Source organism: Coregonus lavaretus, assembly GCF_964263955.1.
Source record: "Coregonus lavaretus genome assembly, chromosome: 30".
NCBI classification, from domain to species: Eukaryota; Metazoa; Chordata; class Actinopteri; order Salmoniformes; family Salmonidae; genus Coregonus; species Coregonus lavaretus.
Window position 1 is genome coordinate 38,148,543 of NC_140017.1, and position 22,293 is coordinate 38,170,835.

Genomic DNA, 22,293 nt, shown 5'->3' on the forward strand with positions numbered 1-22,293 from the left:
AGGAAAATAAATATCATTGTGGATGTGGCGAAGCGGTTCCTGGGACTGAAAGATTTATTGGCAGAGGAGTTGCATGGAGTATTGTCACAAGCCGTACCACCCTCTCAGGCCCTAGAGATATGGAAATAGGAAGGAAGGAAGAAGTGGGAGTTTTGGTTTTGTCAATGTACTATTTTTATTTGGGCGGATTAAGTTAGTTTTCCCCTATCAAGTATGGATTTTCTTTTTACCTTGTTTTTTCAATCTTGCACAGTTGGCGGCGGCAATACACCTTTTTGGGTTGTAGTCCGCCATGACACCCACAGAAGAAAGGCAAGGCCACCTGTTTTTAACCCATGAACCCCAGTGTTTATTGCATCAGATTATATCACCATATCAAAATGCATTCTGATGCAACATCTTATTCGAATCAAGTAGGCCTAAACGACCAAAGGCGAGACCAAGGAATGGGCAATATTCAATTATAACTATGGGATCGGTTAGGTAGCCTGGAGCAGGGTTTCCCAAACTCGGTCCACTGGGAGGACTATTGGCCTCTAAACATCATGAATATTCACTGGGATGAATGAGAAAGAAAATTAAGTAATGTCAGAGATAACATTTTAAATTCACGCTTTGTCTACATCAAACATTTAAAAAGGTGCACTATGCAGAAATCGCTCCGCCATTTCCTGGTTGCAAAAATTCTAATATTTTGCCTAATTTCAGTTTATGTGACAAAACAAGCAAGTATAGTGTAGAAAATCATTGTACCATCTAAACCGCTGTGAAATATATTTTCCATAACCAAAAATATTGTATTTTCAGCTGTTTGAAGCTGGTTTACAAAACCAAAAGTAAAAGACGCAAAAATAAAACTTAAGAACGGGAAGTATAGAAATAACGCACACAGAACAGATCTGCTTCTTAGACTTGCTTTCAATGAGAATGACAGATCTATAACTCACATTTCTATGTGAATTTGGTTAGTTGCCCAAAAAGTTACATATTACAGCTTTAAAAAATAATATGCTGCTTGAGGGGGAATTATATAGTCCAGAAGAAATGGATCCAAGATCAGAGAGGGCCATTTATTTTATTTGCTGTCCATTTGTTGTTGTCTATCAGACCATGTCCTAGAGAGGGGCCAGTTTCTGTCCAGAGGATTGGGACCATGTCCTAGAGAGGGGCCAGTTTCTGTCCAGAGGATTGGGACCACAACCAGATAAGCACTAGACTGGTGTCCATTCTCTGTTTAGCTATAACTTTCCACTCCTTGTGCTCCTGTGGCACATGACACCACAAGGAGTGGAAAGTACAGAAACTGGCCCCTCTCTAGGAATGTTATAGCTAAACAAAGACTAGCAACCAGTCTAGGTAACCACTATATGAACATAACTTCAAGTGGCAGTCACCAACAGGGGTGGGAATCGCATAAATAAATGTATATTAATTAATTTCCATTCCATTGATCGACAACTCCTGGAAGAAAACAACAGTCCATTTCTAAATGGATTTTATTTTATTTTAATCCGCCCGTTTCTAAGCGAGTAGGACTTGATTTGAGTCCATTGAGGTGTGAGTCTAAATCTTGCCAGTCACAGCTCCTCTGGTCACACAGGACAGCCTACTCCACGAGGGTGAATCTCCAGGCCGGAACACACAGGACTGACTGGGGTTTAGAAGTGAGGCCTTCTCTGCCGGGCAGTGTACTTGGTGTCAGCTCGGACCTCCCTGAGAGACAAACCACACCACAGAGGGAAGACGGTAAGAGACAAGCCTTTCTGTTACAGAGCCTAATGGCTTCGTCCAAATGGGGTTGGAAGCTATATGCATGGTACAAATGGTTGACCTGTACTGGATCAAGATCACTGCCCAATGAGACAGAAGACTGGATCAGGATCACTGCCCAATGAGACCGTAGACTGGATCAGGATCACTGCCCAATGAGACAGTGTAGTCAGAGGGGTACATACCTGCCCTGTCTTCTCCTCCTCTCCTTCTTCTCCAGGATCCAGTCTTTTCCCTTCTTTGCAGACTTGCCCTTCATGTTCTTAAAGCGAGATCTTCACCAAGACAAACAGGAAATCATCACCAGCAGACACAGGAAGGGATTGAGACACTCAGCGCTAATCAATCTGTAGTTATTTTTTACCAAATACATATTTCATCTTTGATCTGCTCTATGTCCTGTGACAGTAGACGTGATCAGTGTCATTGTAAAGGACGTCACGCTGCTTGCTAAGCCAGTACCACTTCCTCCTGATTTGGCTCATACCAAGGCTCCAACCCAGGACCTCTGTCTCGCAAACACACAGGACCACCCCCGCTTAAGTGTCTTACCCAGTCGAGCCACCGAAAATATGAGCCTGCACTGACCTGATGAGAAGATCTACCCAACTATGCTAATACTTTGATTAAGTCTTACCATTAACATAATGGTGGTAATTAATAATTAGAACATTTCTAAAGTTGAGGATGTTATTTCTTTACCTCTGTCCTGTGAACTGGACTTGATTTGGGACACCCCTGTCCACTGTCTCTGACCCCAGCCCCTGAAACAGAGGGACCACAAACCATCAGCATTCAAGACAAGTCTCCAAATGAACTCCTACTCTCTTCCTCACCTTGGGTAGGGTTCCTGAAAACCCAGCGAACAGACACAGGAAGAACCTGATGGGGAAATCAGAGAAGGATGTCAGTTTTGGTCATTTAGCAGACACTCTTTTCCAGAGCGACTTACAGTTAGTGCATTCATCTTAAGGTAGCTAGGTGGGACAACCACATATCATAGTAAGTAAAACCGTTCCTCAATAAAGTAGTTCCCAGCAGTCGGTGACGGTAGGAAGACAATTGTGAGAGTTCGTGCCAGAAATACATGTTTTTGTGTGTGTGTTTTTCTAGTATGACCTCCAAGTGATTACCATAGAAATACAATCTATCATTATGCCATCATTGACTTAAAATGGAGAGGCCCGTTCTATAGGTTATATTTCTATGGTGGCTACAAATCCAGGTTGGGCCGCTTGGGGGCGGGGGGACGGACGACGACTCACTTTTTGGCCTTGGTGCTGTTGGGATAGTCCACTACCATGCCTCCACTGAAGCCTGCCTTCATGGCCTGGGACGTAATCAGCTCCAGCTACACACAGTCAAGTCTATTATTCATTTACACAGGATACACAGTACACTGAAACGCTGACTGGCAGGTTCACCTCTCAATAATAACTACAGTAAACAGAAGTAGTAAAGGTGTAATAAAACAGAATAACATTTAGCATAAATATAAATAAATAGAAGGCGGAGCAACTGCTGGTCAGATCAGGAGTGGCAATCAGGTGTCACCGAGTGTGTCGGCATGTTTCTGTGCAGACAAACTTTAATAAACAATTTTAATATCACTGTACCTGCTCAGAGTTCTCTGGGTAAAGCTGAAACACTGCACGGGCTCCTCTTGACTAAAAAAGATATGGGACAAAAACATAGTAGTGGTTAGATTGGACTGAGGTCCCCAGGGATCTCACCAGGGAGGAGTAGTGGTTAGATTGGACTGAGGTCCCTAGGGATCTCACCAGGGAGTAGTAGTGGTTAGATTGGACCGAGGTCCCCAGGGATCTCACCAGGGAGTAGTAGTGGTTAGATTGGACTGAGGTCCCTAGGGATCTCACCAGGGAGGAGTAGTGGTTAGATTGGACTGAGGTCCCTAGGGATCTCACCAGGGAGGAGTAGAGCGTACTGAAGAAGGTGTAGAGCCTCTTGGGGGGGCTGTGGGTCTTTTTGTCAGCATTGCAGAGCCATTGGAGAGCAGAAATACTGAGGGATGAGACAAAGAGAGGTAGGGGAGGACACAGACAGGTGATAGGTTGAAAGAGAAGGAGAGATACATTACTAACTCAGTCTTGACAAGTCCATCAATACTAATTTGTCAGTAGAGAACTCAGGTATCTCTTACAGGACAGGGAGGACAAGGTATTTACCTGATGCAGCCATCAAAGGTCCCAGGCCTGAAGGGCATCCCCTCACCCATATCCCCCAACACAACGTCTCCCTCGACCTCCCGATCCAGCGCTACATCTAGAGAGGACACAGCACTGGTCAACAGCGGATCACAACAAATAAATATTGACTGGTATTTTTCAGGTTGCTGATCCATGGATTAGGATGGCTGATCCATCTCTAAATATGAATGCAATATTTTTGCATCAGGAATGACACCAACCACACTCACCCAACATGGCTGTTCTGATGTCCACTCAACCACACTCACCCAACATGGCTGTGCTGATGTCCACTCCAACCACACTCACCCAACATGGCTGTGCTGATGTCCACTCCAACCACACTCACCCAACATGGCTGTGCTGATGTCCACTCCAACCACACTCACCCAACATGGCTGTGCTGATGTCCACTCAACCACACTCACCCAACATGGCTGTGCTGATGTCCACTCAACCACACTCACCCAACACGGCTGTGCTGATGTCCACTCAACCACACTCACCCAACACGGCTGTGCTGATGTCCACTCCAACCACACTCACCCAACACGGCTGTGCTGATGTCCACTCAACCACACTCACCCAACACGGCTGTGCTGATGTCCACTCCAACCACACTCACCCAACACGGCTGTGCTGATGTCCACTCATCACACTCACCCAACACGGCTGTGCTGATGTCCACTCCAACCACACTCACCCAACATGGCTGTGCTGATGTCCACTCCAACCCAGCAATGTCCCTCCTCTGACAGGTAGTCCCCACTTAGCCCCGAGCCACACCTGGATGGGGCGAAGTTATATACACACTCAGTCTGAAGTAGCTTTGATGTTGTTTTGTTCTCCTACCCAGACCTATTACATAGATGAGAGCCCTCAGACGTCCCTGGTACACATACCCCACATCTAGCAGGAAACAGGACTGGTCCTCGGGCAGGTTCAGCAGCTCCACAGCTCTCTCGGACATCTGGCTCTGGATCTCAATCATCCGAGAACTGGAAATCAATTGGTAAATTATTGAACTGTTGATTACTTAGCTACCTTCAATCATATTACTACCTCCTGTAGCTCAGTTGGTAGAACATGGCGCTTGCAACGCCAGGGTTGTGGGTTCGATTCCCACGGGGGGGCCAGTATGAAAAATGTATGCACTCACTAACTGTAAGTCGCTCTGGATAAGAGCGTCTGCTAAATGACTTAAATGTAAATGTAAAATTACATTATACTATGTCTCAAACATATTCCATCAAGGACAGCCTCTTGTCATTATGTAAATGAAACGATTTGTATTCAAACACAGTGATTCATATTGCGCAGCCCATAAGAGGTCATTGTCAAACTCAGGACTCACTTCTGAGAATATTTCTTGGCCTCCTCTTCGTTGTAGAACTGCAGAATGAGTAGAAATCAAAACACAAGAAGTTAAGTGCAGTGTGCAGGTAAAGACAAGATGTGTCGGGGAAATGTAGTTCACATAATGAACTTGACAGATAACCAGTCACTTGGTAGGTATGTATTTGGGAGCAGATCACTAACTAACTTAGCAAACGTTAGTTTTCTTACAGTTAACGGTTAACCAGGCAGCTAGCTAACGTTAGCTAGCTCTCATTGTCTGTCTTTTTTTTTTTTAAGAGGAAAATATCATACTAACCATTTCAGGCGGGGCCATATGCTCGGGTCTTCGACAACTTGAGGACATGTTTAATTTTGTTTGCTACAAAATATCAAAGAATGATCGATTTAAACCAAACAGCTTAAAAGTTGTTATGATGTCTGGCTACAGCTGAGGCTCCACATGTAAGTGTGACGTAGAATTTCTGCGACATGAAAGGCGCACAGTTGAAAATAAAAAATACTATCAGAAATTATTTCAGCAACCAAAACGACCTATTGAATTAAATTCATATCTAAACACAATTTTAAAGCATAGGAAAAATTAAGTTGCACAAGACTATCGCAAATTCTTTACATAACATCAGAGAGGAAGAGGCGATATTTGATAACGTTCAAGCCTCAATTCCTCGTATATGATTGGATGACAGAATACGTTTTTGTGACCACATCCCATTTACATCTTCTCTCATTGGTCTGCTATACATTTAACCGGATCCCACCTCTGTCTTCTTCGCTTCTGTTATTTGTCAATGGCTGCTGTACCTGCTGATACGGGAGAATGGCGGAGGTCAGTCGGAGGTTGGGGAGCGGAGTGTACAGATTTTCAACTATCAGAAACGCACCGACTCACGCCCTCCCCAGCGCCGAAGGTCAACGACACGGAACGATGTCAGTAGTAGCAGCAACCTCTATACTTGGAGCCAGAACCTGTAAAGCCAAGGTAACCGGCCAAGGGATTTACGAATGTCAGCCGGTGTCAACAAGGGACAGTCAGGCAAGTTCCTGGGAACCTGAAAGTAAAAACCTAAAAGAGAAGGCCCAGGAATGCACGGAGGTAGAGCACATTGATCAAATACTTTCTAGCCTAAAACATGAGAACAGGCTGGGGTATGGGACATTACCTCAAGTTTGGTCAAGTTGTGATTTGTTTTTATTAGACATTGAAGCTAAACCCGCTATCAAATTAGCAACTGTTCAGGATAGTGAGCTCAGACAGTCACCTTTGTACCTGTGGCCCAGTGTACAGCCTCTGTCCCAGGGTAACCTAGTAACAGTGCACAGGATGATGTGTTGGAATAGCAGAGGCGATGTCATGGCCAGCTTTCACCCTGAAACCTTTGGGTCACCTCAGCAGCTCCGAGCATTCAGCACGGTCATGCTCAACCTGGCAGAGCAGCAGTCAGGCTGGTTTAGACCTCACCCAAATCTCCTGCACTCCACCCGGGCTTACAACAAAAACAACAAGTCAGACATCCCGCCTCTTCACAGGAGCAGAACAGCCTACTATGACGTCCTCCAAGTGTCCCCGAGCGCCACCCAATCCCAAATAAAGACAGCCTACTACAAGCAGTCGTTCATCTACCACCCAGACAAGAACCCCGACAACGAGGAGGCCACCCAGCGTTTCTCTGAGATCAGCGAGGCCTATAGCGTGCTGGGGAGCATGGCCCTGAGGAGGAAGTACGACCGCGGCATCCTCAGTGGGTCAGACATCCAGGCGGCCGGGAGACCCTCGGAACGGGAGTCCACCTCCAGCACCAGAGCCTCTGGCCCACAGCAGTATCAACAACAGCAGAGGTCCCGGCGGTTCTCCAACGTTGGAGGGAAGGCCATGTTTGACTTTGATGCCTTCTTCCAGGCTCACTATGGAGAGCAGCTGCTGAGGGAGAAGGAGCTGAGGGCCAGAAAGGCCCATTACCAGCAGAAACAGCAGCAGGATTATAAGCAGTGGAAGCTGGGGAAGATGTTGGAGATGACTGTAGGGGTGCTGTTGGCCATGGGAGGAGTCATCTTCTTCAGTATCACCAGGTCCTGACTGTAGGGGTGCTGTTAGCCATGGGAGGAGTCATCTTCTTCAGTATCACCAGGTCCTGACTGTAGGGGTGCTGTTGGCCATGGAAGGAGTCAGGGGTAATCTTCTTCAGTTTCACCAGGTCCTGACTGTAGGGGTGCTGTTGGCCATGGGAGGGGTCATCTTCTTCACTATCACCAGGTCCTGACTGTAGGGGTGCTGTTGACCATGGGAGGAGTCAGGGGTCATCTTCTTCAGTATCACCCGGTCCTGACTGTAGGGGTGCTGTTGGCCATGGGAGGAGTCAGGGGTCATCTTCTTCAGTATCACCAGGTCCTGACTGTAGGGGTGCTGTTGGCCATGGGAGGAGTCATCTTCTTCAATATCACCAGGTTCTGACTGTAGGGGTGCTGTTGGCCATGGAAGGAGTCAGGGGTAATCTTCTTCAGTTTCACCAGGTCCTGACTGTAGGGGTGCTGTTGGCCATGGGAGGGGTCAGGGGTCATCTTCTTCAGTATCACCAGGTCCTGAAATAGAAATAAACCAACCTGTCCCTGCTGGCCTGTTGAGGTTCTGTTTTTAGACAGGTGGTTGCTTGAAGTGTTTCATAAAATACATGACGGAGTACAGAACAGTTACTTTATATACAAGAACAACAAGATTATAATAATATAGTCAATTATCATGACACAACTGGATTATAATAATATAGTCAATTATCATGACATAACTGGATTGAATTGTGGTTGCTTTTAGAGGTCTCGGATGATGACTTCATAACTGCTTCTATGGGTTCAGTCAGAGTTTATAATGGGCATGTTCCAAATTGCAGACAATTTTAAAGTCGAGACTGACTGATCTACAAATCACCTTGCGTCTTAAATAACTACTCAATATTATTTGTAGATCAGTCACAATATACCCATGATGCATGCTGTTTTGATGTTCTCGAACACGGCCAATGACTGCCATGGTTGCTGTTAAACTGTGGCGGCTGCTGTTTAGTTCCTGTTCAGAGCTGCTGCTAAATTATGCCTCCTTCACACGCATATTAAATGATCAGAGCAGTGTGTTTGATGTATTTGATAGAATTTCACTCATTCCTGCTCCAGCCATTACCACGACCCCGTTCTCCCCAGTTAAGGTGTCACCATTACCACGACCCCGTTCTCACCAACCCCCTGTGCTGAAAGCCCAGACTAGTGTATGCTGGAACATTGTTAATGTGAAGGGGCAACCCGTCTACCTAGGAGACCCGTCAACAAGCACAGCCTTTTGTCCACTAGAGGGCTCTGTTCTCCATCAGTAAAAGCAAATACTTTTCTCATGGACTTATTACTGAGCAGTGTTCAATTCAATATGTTGTGTTGTGATCAGGGTTGGCGCTAGATCAAGTGTCCTGTGGGTTGCTTAGAAACAGAAGACATGACAGGGCCATTGTAACAGTTTGCTCACATGTTTTATTCACAGAAATATAAAGTATTATGTCAAGTACATCACTTTGTACAAAATTTCACAGACTCTTCAAAACTCAGCCAGACAACAGAAATCAGCATTAAATGTTAAGAAATAAAGAGGACACATCACTCTGGCCCTAGCCCCTGATATGTGAACAGGTCTGGCGTGAACTGACTGGTTGCACTGAGGGATCTCACTGAGAAGAATGAAGAATGACATCAATAAGACTTGATAGGAAAATGTAATTTACAACGGCTGAGGAACAAATACTCTTGGAAAAATACGATTTTAATTGGCACATGTACCGTCATGAACTGCCCCCTGCATTCCCCCGCCTGTCGGTGTCTGTTAGTCTGCCATAGGGCAACGGTCGTTGTCACCATATGTCCTCTGTAGCTCAGCTGGTAGAGCACGGCGCTTGTAACGCCAAGGTAGTGGGTTCGATCCCCGGGACCACCCATACACAAAAAATGTATGCACGCATGACTGTAAGTCGCTTTGGATAAAAGCGTCTGCTAAATGGCTTATTTTTTTTTAAATATATTTTTTATAGAGGACGGAAGTACAGCATTTTCTAATTAGAAATGCTATTTCAATAATAACCTATTGACGATTCAGCATGGCCATCTGGGGGCTACCACCAGACCACCTGTACAGCTATAGGTCCCTCCCCCTGGAGTTCACCAGCAGGCCGCACACACAATAATGCAGCGGTGCCATTACGTAGCACTACGTCCCCCAAACTATGGTCATCAAGTCCCCCAAACTATGGTCACTACGTCTCCCAAACTATGGTCATCAAGTCCCCCAAACTATGGTCACTACGTCCCCCAAACTATGGTCATCAAGTCTCCCAAACTGGTCATCAAGTCCCCCAAACTATGGTCACTACGTCCCCCAAACTATGGTCACTACGTCTCCCAAACTATGGTCATCAAGTCCCCCAAACTATGGTCATCAAGTCCCCCAAACTATGGTCATCAAGTCCCCCAAACTGGTCATCAAGTCCCCCAAACTATGGTCATCAAGTCCCCCAAACTATGGTCACTACGTCCCCCAAACTATGGTCACTACGTCCCCCAAACTATGGTCATCAAGTCCCCCAAACTATGGTCATCAAGTCCCCCAAACTATGGTCATCAAGTCCCCCAAACTGGTCATCAAGTCCCCCAAACTATGGTCATCAAGTCCCCCAAATTGGTCATCAAGTCCCCCAAACTATGGTCATCAAGTCCCCCAAACTATGGTCACTACGTCCCCCAAACTATGGTCATCAAGTCCCCCAAACTATGGTCATCAAGTCCCCCAAATTGGTCATCAAGTCCCCCAAACTATGGTCATCAAGTCCCCCAAACTGGTCATCAAGTCCCCCAAACTATGGTCACTACGTCCCCCAAACTATGGTCATCAAGTCCCCCAAACTATGGTCATCAAGTCCCCCAAACTGGTCATCAAGTCCCCCAAACTATGGACATCAAGTCCCCGAAACTGGTCATCAAGTCCCCGAAACTGGTCATCAAGTCCCCCAAACTATGGTCATCAAGTCCCCCAAACTATGGTCATCAAGTCCCCCAAACTATGGTCATCAAGTCCCCCAAACTGGTCATCAAGTCCCCCAAACTATGGTCATCAAGTCCCCTAAACTGGTCATCAAGTCCCCCAAACTATGGTCATCAAGTCCCCCAAACTGGTCATCAAGTCCCCCAAACTATGGTCATCAAGTCCCCCAAACTATGGTCATCAAGTCCCCTAAACTGGTCATCAAGTCCCCCAAACTATGGTCATCAAGTCCCCCAAACTATGGTCATCAAGTCCCCCAAACTATGGTCATCAAGTCCCCCAAACTGGTCATCAAGTCCCCCAAACTATGGTCATCAAGTCCCCCAAACTATGGTCATCAAGTCCCCCAAACTATGGTCATCAAGTCCCCTAAACTGGTCATCAAGTCCCCCAAACTGGTCATCAAGTCCCCCAAACTGGTCATCAAGTCCCCCAAACTGGTCATCAAGTCCCCCAAACTGGTCATCAAGTCCCCCAAACTGGTCATCAAGTCCCCCAAACTATGGTCATCAAGTCCCCCAAACTATGGTCATCAAGTCCCCCAAACTATGGTCATCAAGTCCCCCAAACTATGGTCATCAAGTCCCCCTGTTTCTGCTGGTTTTCCTGAATTCTAATTCCACAATCAACCAGTTCTTTAAAATGAGCCAAGTCTTCAGGTGTCTGTCCTTTGGAAAATGAATGATATGATACCTTGGACAGAAAAACCATCACACAAAGGGGCGGTCCAGGACCAGGTTTAGGAAACACTACCGCAGCACATCAAACATCACAAACATAGGGCTTCAGGCTGTACATCACACCCGAGGTTAGTCAAACCCATAGGGGTTAGCCAGGCTGCACCATGTTGATGTGTGAGTGGGAATGTGGAGCAGTCTTCTGGTAGTCGGAGCTGTGGATCATGTTTTCAGGGTTGAGGTCAAATCCATTTAAATTCCAGTCAATTCAGGAAGTACACCGGACTTCCAATTCCAATTCTCTTTAATGCTTTTCAAGTGGACAACTTGGAATTGGGATTTTGTTTACTTTCGGAATTGACTGGAATTTCAATAGAATTGACCCCAACCCTGCGTGTTTTATCACTCTGAACTGAGATCATCACCGCCACTACCAATGAGACGGCCGATCAGTCACGTCATATCATATGGTCAAATTTCCTTTGTAACTGACAGGCACTAGGATCTTTTGGCTGTACACTAAGAAAATATCCATCTCTCAGATAACACTAACACACCCATTACTATACTGATGTTCCCATTCATTTTTTTGCAAAGCTATAGGAGAGGAAAGTGCGTTGTACTTGTAACTCCCCTTGGGGACAGTGAGGATATCCGGGACAGACTAGAAGCAGCTTCACAAACAGTGCTATGCTCAGGAGGGCCTGGGGAGGAAAACCATTTATTTAGGGTCGCTTCAGCTCTTGATCACTTAGCAGGGCGGCGACAGAGGCTTTGTTGCTAGGGAACTGTGGGTTGGGTGGACAGGAAGTGGTCTGGATAAGTGAATCAAAACCTCCACTGGACTACTTCCTTTCTCTCTCCTTCTCCATCCCTCCCTCCCTCTCTCTCATCTCTCTCCTCACACTCAAGATTAAATCATCAGTTTTCTTCATATCTTTAATGTCAGCTGATGATGAGGGTGGCCAAAGAGCCAAGGGCTAACTGGACACGGACTGGCATACAGTCTAATATGCTTCCTTGTCACGTTGGAGAAACAGGAAAAAGAAACAAGCAAATAAACAAGATAATGAGTGATCCATGTCCATCCACAGCACTCCCCAGCCATCCACGACCTTTCACCTATTGAGTCCAAATCCCTGCACTTCCTGTGTCTCAGCCAATGAGAGCTTCCGGTTTGGTTGGGCCCAGTCTCAGTAGAAGGAGTACTGGTTCTCCACAGCTCTGGCCCTGCGTGTTCCGTCTGTGTCTTGGTAGTCCTCTGAGGCACCACTAGAGGGATCTAACAGACGTTCGGAGCTGTTGCTCCTGCTAACCAGCCCCCCTCCTCCTCCTCCTCCTCCTCCTCCTCCGCTGCCTGGCTCACCACGGGAGAGGGAAGGAAGGGCGGTGGGTGAGGATGAGGAGCTGGAGGAGAGCGGGGTGTCGGAGGGGGGCGCCGCCGGCTGTGAGACCCCAGGGAGGTGAAGGGTTGGCTGGGCTGGGTCAGTCCGGCAGCCTTGGTCCCTGGGTGGGGTGGGGAGCTGAGGCACGGTCACATCTGTGTGAGAGCAATAGAGAGAGACGGGATATCTGTCTGTAAGAAAAAGAGCAGAGTGTTTAGAGGCCTGATACAGTTCATTTTATGAACATATCTTTCATTAAAATGCCAAAGATCAAGTGTTGACCTCCTCCTATACGATCACCTCTCTTGGTGGGACAACAACAACAACAATTGCAGTGACACTGATCAAGACAAGGCTGAGCAGTGTGTATCAATGAAGCCTTTTACACACTGCATCAACAACCCACTCACTGTGTGTGTGCAGGCCCAGGGCCCAGGGGAAACAGAGGGTCTCTTTGTGAGTGTCGGGGCCTGGTCCTGCATGCAAAAACCCTGTGGTATAATCACCCCCTCGCTCTCTCTCTCCGCTGTCTCCCTCCCTCTCTCCCCTGTCTCCCCCCTGTCTCCCCTGCACAGGAGTGCATTCATCCCCTGCCAGGTGTGGGGGGGAGGTGGGAGGGGGGACAGGACAAGTACACTGGGTTTCTGTGTTGGCTTCCTCAGTCTAAGGACTAACCTGTAGTTAAAACCTTTAAGACTGAGGAAAACATCAATCTGTCTGTGAGGTCATCCAACTGAAAGGTTGCTGTTTTTTTTCAAGCGATTTACAAGACTGTCATCTTCAATAACGAGAGTCAGATTGAGCTACCCAGGGGCTGTGATACATGCAGTCAGAACTGATCAGAAATGACAAACTGTTTCTAGAAGGACATTCTCAACATTGGAGCTTTAGATTGATTATTGAAGTCGGAAGTTTACATACACCTTAACCAAATACATTTAAAGATTTTCACAATTCCTGACATTTAATCATAGTAAACATTCCCTGTCTTAGGTCAGTTAGGATCACCACTTTATTTTAGAATGTTAATTGTCAGAATAATAGTAGAGAGAATGATTTATTTCAGCTTTTATTTCTTTCATCACATTCCCAGTGGGTCAGAAGGTTACATACACTCAATTAGTATTTGGTAGCATTGCCTTTAAATTGTTTAACTTGGTTCAAACGTTTCTGGTAGCCTTCCACAAGCTTCCCACAATAAGTTGGATGAATTTTGGCCCATTCCTCCTGACAGAGCTGGTGTAACTGAGTCAGGTTTGTAGGCCTCCTTGCTCGCACACACTTTTTCAGTTCTGCCCACAGATTTTCTATAGGATTGAGGTCAGGGCTTTGTGATGGCCACTCCAATACCTTGACTTTGTTGTCCTTAAGCCATTTTGCCACAACTTTGGAAGTATGCTTGGTGTCATTGTCCTTTTGGAAGACCCATTTGCGACCAAGCTTTAACTTCCTGACTGATGTCTTGAGATGTTGCTTCAATATATCCACATCATTTTCCTTCCTCATGATGCCATCTATTTTGTGAAGTGCACCAGTCCCTCCTGCAGCAAAGCACCCCCACAGCATGATGCTGCCACCCCCGTGCTTCACGGTTGGGATGGTGTTCTCCGGCTTGCAAGCAACCCCTTTTTCCTTCAAACATAACAATGGTCATTATGGCCAAACAGTTCTATTTTTGTTTCATCAGACCAGAGGACATTTCTCCAAAAAATATGATATTTGTCCCCATGTGCAGTTGCAAACCGTAGTCTGGCTTTTTTATGGTGGTTTTGGAGTAGTGGCTTCTTCCTTGCCGAGTGGCCTTTCAGGTTATGTCGATATAGGACTTGTTTTACTGTGGATATAGATACTATTGTACCTGTTTCCTCCAGCATCTTCACAAGGTCCTTTGCTGTTGTTCTGGGATTGATTTTCACTTTTCGCACCAAAGTACGTTCATCTCTAGGAGACAGAACGCGTCTCCTTCCTGAGCGGTATGACGGCTGCGTGGTCCCATGGTGTTTATACTTGCGTACTATTGTTTGTACAGATGAATGTGGTACCTTCAGGCGTTTGGAAATTGCTCCCAAGGATGAACCAGACTTGTGGAGGTCTACAAATTTTTTTCTGAGGTCTTTGCTGATTTCTTTTGATTTTCCCATGATGTCAAGCAAAGAGGCACTGAGTTTGAAGGCAGGCCTTGAAATACATCCACAGGTACACCTCCAATTGACTCAAAATATGTCAATTAGCCTATCAGAAGCTTCTAAAGCCATGACATCATTTTCTGGAATTTTCCAAGCTGTTTAAAGGCACAGTCAACTTAGTGTATGTGAACTTCTGACCCACTGGAATTGTGATACAGTGAATTATAAGTGAAATAATCTGTCTGTAAACAATTGTTGGAAAAATTACATGTGTCATGCACAAAGTAGATGTCCTAATCGACTTGCCAAAACGATAGTTTGTTAACAAGACATTTGTGGAGTGGTTGAAAAACAAGTTTTAATGACTCCATCCTAAGTGTACGTAAACTTCCGACTTCAACTGTATGTAAACCTATGCTGTGCACGTTCATGTTTAGGGGTGTATGTGTGTGTGGGTTGGGCATACCTGTGGGGGTGTGTTGGGCATACCTGTGGGGGTGTGTTGGGCGTACCTGTGGGGGTGTGTTGGGCGTACCTGTGGGAGTGTGTTGGGCGTACCTGTGGGGGTGTGTTGGGCGTACCTGTGGGGGTGTGTTGGGCGTACCTGTGGGGGTGTGTTGGGCGTACCTGTTGGGGTGTGTTGGGCGTACCTGTGGGGGTGTGTTGGGCGTACCTGTTGGGGTGTGTTGGGCGTACCTGTGGGGGTGTGTTGGGCGTACCTGTGGGGGTGTGTTGGGCGTACCTGTGGGGGTGTGTTGGGCGTACCTGTGGGGGTGTGTTGGGCGTACCTGTGGGGGTGTGTTGGGCGTACCTGTGGGGGTGTGTTGGGCGTACCTGTGGGGGTGTGTTGGGCGTACCTGTGGGGGGGTGTTGGGCGTAACTGTGGGGGTGTGTTGGGCATACCTGTGGGGGTGTGTTGGGCGTACCTGTGGGGGTGTGTTGGGCGTACCTGTGGGGGTGTGTTGGGCGTACCTGTGGGGGGGTGTTGGGCGTAACTGTGGGGGTGTGTTGGGCATACCTGTGGGGGTGTGTTGGGCGTACCTGTTGGGGTGTGTTGGGCGTACCTGTGAGGGTGGGTTGGGCGTACCTGTGGGGGTGTGTTGGGCGTACCTGTGGGGGTGTGTTGGGCGTACCTGTGGGGGTGTGTTGGGCGTACCTGTGGGGGGGTGTTGGGCGTAACTGTGGGGGTGTGTTGGGCGTAACTGTGGGGGTGGGTTGGGCGTACCTGTGGGGGTGTGTTGGGCGTACCTGTGGGGGTGTGTTGGGCGTACCTGTGGGGGTGTGTTGGGCGTACCTGTGGGGGTGTGTTGGGCGTACCTGTGGGGGTGTGTTGGGCGTACCTGTGCGGGTGTATGTGTCACAGGAGGTTGGTGGCAACTTAATTGGGGAGGATGGGCTCGTGGTAATGCTGGAGCGGAATTCGTGCTTCTACATCACTCTTTGGGGTTTTAGGCTGGGTTTCTGTATAAGCACTTTGTGACATCTGCTGATGTAAAAAAGGGCTGTTTAAATACATTTGATTTGATAGTGGAATGGTATCAAATACATCAAACACATGGTTTCCATTCGCTCCGTTCCAGCCATTATTATGAGCCGTCCTCCCCTCAGCAGCCTCCATTGATGTGTGTGTTGGGCGTACCTGTGGGGGTACCCTGCACTTGAACGTAGGAACGCAGTGTGATGTCAGCGGAGCCCCCTGACTCCAGAGGGATGGGGTGGGCATGGAAGTGCCTGAGCATGTCTGACACGGTGTGGAACCACAGATGATGAACATGACACTGGCCGTTACCATTCACCGACAGACGCAGATGCTGGGGGGAAGAAAGAGGGGGAGAGAGGGAGAGGGGGAGAGAGGGAGAGGGAGAGGGGAGAGAGAGGGGGGAGAGGGGGAGATGGCGAGGGGAGAGTGCGAGGGGGGGGGGAGGGGGAGAGTGCGAGGGGGGGGAGGAGAGAGGGAGAGGGGGAGAGGGCGAGGGGAGAGGGCGAGGGGGGGGGGGAGAGAGAGAGAGAGAGACAGAGGGAATTGTGAGTAATATACACTGAGTATACCAAACATTAGGAACACCTTCCTAATATTGAGTTGCAGCCCCTCCCCTCAGAACAGCCTCAATTCGTCGGGGCATGGAGTCTACAAGTTGTCGAAAGCGTTAATAATAATAATAATAATAATATTCCATTTAGCAGACGCTTTTATCCAAAGCGACTTACAGTCATGCGTGCATACATTTTTTTTGTGTATGGGTGGTCCCGGGGATCGAACCCACTACCCTGGCGTTACAAGCGCCGTGCTCTACCAGCTGAGCTACAGAGGACCACAGGGATGCTGGCCCCATGTTGACTCCAATGCCTCCCACAGTTGTGTCAAGTTGGCTGGATGTCCTTTGGGTGGTGGACCATTCTTGATACACACTGCGCCGGTACTACCATACCCTGTTCAAAGACACTTCAATATTTTGTCTTGCCCATTCACCCTCTGAATGACACAATCCATGTCTCAACTGTCTCAAGGCTTAAACATGTCTCCTTCATCTACACTGATTGAAGTGGATTTAACAGGTGACATCAATAAGGGATCATAGCTTTCACCTGGATTCACCTGGTCAGTCTATGTCATGGGAAAGAGCAGGTGTTCCTAATGTTTTGTACACTCAATGTAGAGTTTCACTTCTAACGCTGTACATTAATATATATATATATATATAGAGAGAGATAGAGGAGTAGAGAGGGGGAAAGCAGGACATAATGCTGAGCTGTTGGAGGAAAGCCACAGAATGCCAAGACTGACACCGGAGGAGAGGAGGAGAGGAGGCGTTCACGAGCCCTGACTTCCTGAGCACTGGCCAGCAGGATGTTGGGGGATCACGTTACCATTGGGACATCAGGGTGACATGCCTCCTGTACTGTACTGCACACCGCCACAGACCTGCTGCCTGCGGCCCCAGAGGGCATGGGAACAGACCTGTCTGTCTGCAGCCCCAGAGGGAAAGGGAACAGACCTGTCTGTCTGCAGCCCCAGAGGGCATGGGAACAGACCTGTCTGTCTGCAGCCCCAGAGGGCATGGGAACAGACCTGTCTGTCTGCAGCCCCAGAGGGCATGGGAACAGACCTGTCTGTCTGCAGCCCCAGAGGGCATGGGAACAGACCTGTCTGTCTGCAGCCCCAGAGGGAAAGGGAACAGACCTGTCTGTCTGCAGCCCCAGAGGGAAAGGGAACAGACCTGTCTGTCTGCAGCCCCAGAGGGAAAGGGAACAGACCTGTCTGTCTGCAGCCCCAGAGGGAAAGGGAACAGACCTGTCTGTCTGCAGCCCCAGAGGGCATGGGAACAGACCTGTCTATCTGCAGCCCCAGAGGGCATGGGAACAGACCTGTCTGTCTGCAGCCCCAGAGGGAAAGGGAACAGACCTGTCTGTCTGCAGCCCCAGAGGGAAAGGGAACAGACCTGTCTGTCTGCAGCCCCAGAGGGAAAGGGAACAGACCTGTCTGTCTGCAGCCCCAGAGAGAAAGGGAACAGACCTGTCTGTCTGCAGCCCCAGAGGGAAAGGGAACAGACCTGTCTGTCTGCAGCCCCAGAGGGAAAGGGAACAGACCTGTCTGTCTGCACCCTGAAGAAGGCACAGTGATGCCGAAATGTTGGTGTTTTACCTAATAAATTACTGGGAGTTTATACATATGGAGTGTGAGACTCTCTTTGTTTTTGTAGGAACACTCCTCTCTCTACCAGAGGATACAACCCAATCCCAAATCAACCCCTAAGCCCTAAGCCCTATGCACTTGTAGAGATCTGACTGGATTTGACAGGTGTAAGCAATATGGTAATAGCTCCACCTTGCCCTGTGATAGGCTAGGTGGAAGTTACACCATATTGCTTATACCAATCAAATCCTCTCAGATCTCCACAAGTGCATAGGGCTTAGGGGTCAATTTGGGATTTGGCCTACCCTACAATACACTTTGCATGCCTATAATATCCATATCAATAGTATGGTCTGGGCTAAACAGGGAAATTCGAAATAGTCTGTTGGCATCCTGTCCTGTTTCCATCAGTTGGCATCTTGTGATTTAAGATCAGTGCATGTGAAGGGGAGAAAGAAGAGATAGCCTGGGATTGGCTGACCTTGGCGTTGCCTTGCATGTGATTGGCTCACCTTAGCTTTGCCCTGGAAGTTAAAGGTGAGGACGAACTCCCCCGGCCGTGTCTCGCTTTGGCGAATCACAAACAGCCCGTGGCTCCGAGCTCCGCCCGCCAGCACCAGTTGGGCCGCCCGTACGCGTGACAATGTCCCGTGGAACCATGGGTAGCCTGCCAGGCTGGGGTCCGCCTCCGTCTCGGTTGCCCCCTCACATGGAACCCCTAAAGGGAGGAGAAAAAGAGGATAGACCACACCCCCTCTGACCTCTGACCTCTTCAAACTAACTGTATCTGTGTTAATACAGAATAATAATATGACTGTATATATATATATGTGTGTGTGTGTGTGTGTGTGTGTGTGTGTGTGTGTGTGTGTGTATGTGTGTGTGTGTGTGTGTGTGTGTGTGTGTGTGTGTGTATGTGTGTGTGTGTGTGTGTGTGTGTGTTCGTGTGTGTGTTAGACAGGTGTGTGTCTTTCCAAAATAATGTCCAATCAATTGAATTTACCACAGGTGGACTCTAATCAAGTTGTAGAAACATCTCAAGGATGATCAGTGGAAACAGGATGCACCTGAGCTCAATTTCGAGTCTCATAGCAAAGGGTCTGAATACTTACGTAAATGTGATATTTTTAATGTGCTAAGAATTTCTAAAAACCTGTTTTTGCTTTGTCATTATGGGGTATTGTGTGTATATTGATGAGGGGAAAAAACTATTTAATCAATTTTAGATTAAGGCTGTAACGTAACAAAAAGTGGAAAAAGTCAAGGGGTCTGAATACTTTTCGAATGTGTGTGTTAATATAGAATAATGATATGACTGTATACACTGTATACACCAGTCAAAAGTTTGGACACACCTACTCATTCAAGGGTTTTTCTTTATTTTTACTATTTTCTACATTGTAGAATAATAGTGAAGACATCAAAACTATGAAATAACACATATGGAATCATGTAGTAACCAAAAAAGTGCTAAACAAAGATGGTAGATTCTTCAAAGTAGCCACACTTTGCCTTGTTGACAGCTTTGCACACTCTTGGCATTATCTCAACCAGCTTCACCTGGAACGCTTTTCCAACAGTCTTGAAGGAGTTCCCACATATGCTGAGCACTTGTTGGCTGCTTTTCCTTCACTCTGCCGTCCAACTCATCCCAAACCATCTCAATTGGGTTGAGGTCGGGGGATTGTGGAGGTCAGGTCATCTGATGCAGCACTCAATCACTCTCCTTCTTGGTAAAATAGTACTTACATAGCCTGGAGGTGTGTTGGGTCATTGACCTGTTGAAAAATAAATGATAGTCCCACTAAACCCAAACCAGATGGGGTGGCGTATCGCTGCAGAATGCTGTGGTAGCCATGCTGGTTAAGTGTGCCTTGAATTCTAAATAAATCACAGACAGTGTCACCAGCAAAGCACACCCACACCATAACACCTCCTCCTCCATGCTTTACGGTGGGAAATAAACATGCGGATATCATCCGTTCACCCACATCGCGTCTCACAAAGCCACGGCGGAACCAAACTCTCCAATTTGTACTCCAGACCAAAGGACACATTTCCATCAGTCTAATGTCCATTGCTCGTGTTTCTTGGCCCAAGCAGGTCTCTTCTTCTTATTGGTGTCCTTTAGTAGTGGTTTCTTTGCAGCAATTCAACCATGAAGGCCTGATTCACACAGTCCCCTCTGAATAGTTGATGTTGAGATCTGTCTGTGACTTGAACTCTGTGAAGCATTTATTTGAGCTGCAATTTCTGAGGCTGGTAACTCTAATGAACTTAACCTGTGCAGCAGAGGTAACTCTGGGTCTTCCGTTCATGTTGCGGTCCTCATGAGAGCCAGTTTCATCATAGCGCTTGATGGGTTTTGCGACTGCACTTGAAGAAACTTTCAAAGTTCTTGAAATGTTCTGTATTGACTGACCTTAATGTCTTAAAGTAATGATGGACTGTCGTTTCTCTTTGCTTGTTTGAGCTGTTCTTGCCATAATATAGACTTGGTCTTTTACCAAATCTTCTGTATACCACCCCTACCTTATCACAACACAACTGATTGGCTCAATCGCATTAAGAAGGAAATAAATTCCACAAATTAACTTAAGAAGGCACATCTGTTAATTGAAATTCATTCCAGGTGACTACCTCATGAAGCCGGTTGAGAAAATGCCAAGAGTGTGCAAAGCTGTCATCAAGGCAAAGGATGGCTATTTGAAGAATCTCAAACATAAAATATATTTAGATTTAGTTAACACTCTTTTGGTTACTACATGATTCCATATGTGTTATTTCATAGTTTTGATTTCTTCACTATTATTATACAATGTAGAAAATAGTAAAAAATAAAGAAAAACCCTTGAATGAGTAGGTGTGTCCAAACATTTGACTGCTATTGTATGTATGTGTTAATATAGAATAATGATATGCCATTAAGCAGACACTTTTATCCAGGGGTGAAAGTAAAATTCATTTATTCCCGGTACGGGACCTCCTATATGTGCACACGCTTGTTCATGCACCCACATTTTTTATGGGCCTAATCATATAATTATATATGAAAGTCCCTATGAATTCAATATGATTTCTGTGGGCCTAGTTGTAAAGATTTGTAATTTAATTTTTTTTAACTTTTAAACCTTTTATTGTGGCATAAACACAACCAGTCATGATGCTTTCATCTGATTGTCAAACAGTCACTTCAAAAGTCTCCTTTAATAGGCTACCCATGTAGGTTCATCCACAGTTGAAGTTGGAAGTTTACGTACACTTAGGTTGGAGTCATTAAAACTAGTTTTTCAACCACTCCACACATTTCTTGTTAACAAACTATAGTTTTGGCAAGTCGGTTAGGACATCTACTTTGTGCATGACACAAGTCATTTTTCCAACAATTGTTTACAGACAGATTATTTCACTTATAATTCACTTTATCACAATTCCAGTGGGTCGGAAGTTTACATACACTAAGTTGACTGTGCCTTTAAACAGCTTGGAAAATTCCAGAAAATGATGTCATGGCTTTAGAAGCTTCTGATAGGCTGATTGACATCATTTGAGTCAATTAGAGGTGTACCTGTGGATGTATTTCAAGGCCTACCTTCAAACTCAGTGCCTCTTTGCTTGACATCATGGGAAAATCTAAAGAAATCAGCCAAGACCTCAGAAAAAAAATTGTAGAGCTCCACAAGTCTGGTTCATCCTTGGGAGCAATTTCCAAACGCCTGAAGGTACCACGTTCATCTGTACAAACAATAGTATGCAAGTATAAACACCATGGGACCACGCAGCTGTCATACCGCTCAGGAAGGAGACGCGTTCTGTCTCCTAGAGATTAACGTACTTTGGTGCGAAAAGTGCAAATCAATCCCAGAACAACAGCAAATGACTTTGTGAAGATAATGGAGGAAACAGGTACAAAAGTATCTATATCCACAGTAAAACAAGTCCTATATCGACATAACCTGAAAGGCTGCTCAGCAAGGAAGAAGCCACTGCTCCAAAACCGCCATAAAAAAGCCAGACTATGGTTTGCAACTGAACATGGGGACAAAGATCATACTTTTTGGAGAAAT

At 46.6% G+C, this 22,293-nt stretch overlaps 3 protein-coding genes across 4 annotated transcripts in view; 1 reads left to right on the forward strand and 2 right to left on the reverse strand.

The window, feature by feature from the left end:
• Positions 1-900: 900 nt before the first annotated feature.
• Positions 901-5,954, reverse strand: LOC311105660 (18S rRNA (guanine-N(7))-methyltransferase-like). 2 transcript variants are annotated; one of them, XR_014610286.1, is made up of 13 exons: positions 5,632-5,954; positions 5,332-5,369; positions 4,880-4,975; positions 4,681-4,763; positions 3,957-4,053; positions 3,696-3,792; positions 3,387-3,437; positions 3,036-3,121; positions 2,607-2,652; positions 2,473-2,534; positions 1,956-2,045; positions 1,395-1,713; positions 901-1,158 (listed from the first exon to the last, which is right to left on the reverse strand). XR_014610286.1 is itself a non-coding variant. In XM_084147875.1 (12 exons), the coding sequence occupies exons 1-12, from the start codon at positions 5,677-5,679 to the stop codon at positions 1,659-1,661; spliced, it is 849 nt and encodes a 282-aa protein (XP_084004001.1). In that variant the 5' UTR covers positions 5,680-5,954; the 3' UTR covers positions 901-1,658. The 2 variants fall into 2 exon arrangements, 1 of the variants encoding a protein (XP_084004001.1); XM_084147875.1 differs by having other exon boundaries at positions 901-1,713.
• Positions 5,955-6,075: 121 nt separating this feature from the next.
• LOC311105659 (uncharacterized protein) lies at positions 6,076-7,496 on the forward strand. Its single transcript, XM_084147874.1, has one exon. The coding sequence runs from the start codon at positions 6,154-6,156 to the stop codon at positions 7,408-7,410; it is 1,257 nt and encodes a 418-aa protein (XP_084004000.1). The 5' UTR covers positions 6,076-6,153; the 3' UTR covers positions 7,411-7,496.
• A 3,366-nt stretch (positions 7,497-10,862) lies between these two features.
• Positions 10,863-22,293, reverse strand: part of LOC311106253 (SH2B adapter protein 2-like) — a gene marked incomplete at its 5' end in the record, with an annotated part of 26,452 nt that continues 15,021 nt past the window's right edge. The window contains 3 exons of the mRNA XM_084148547.1: positions 10,863-12,621; positions 16,232-16,403; positions 18,739-18,944. Coding sequence (XP_084004673.1) covers positions 12,275-12,621; positions 16,232-16,403; positions 18,739-18,944 — 725 coding nt within the window. The 3' untranslated portion in view covers positions 10,863-12,274. The remainder of the gene's footprint in view (positions 12,622-16,231; positions 16,404-18,738; positions 18,945-22,293) is intronic.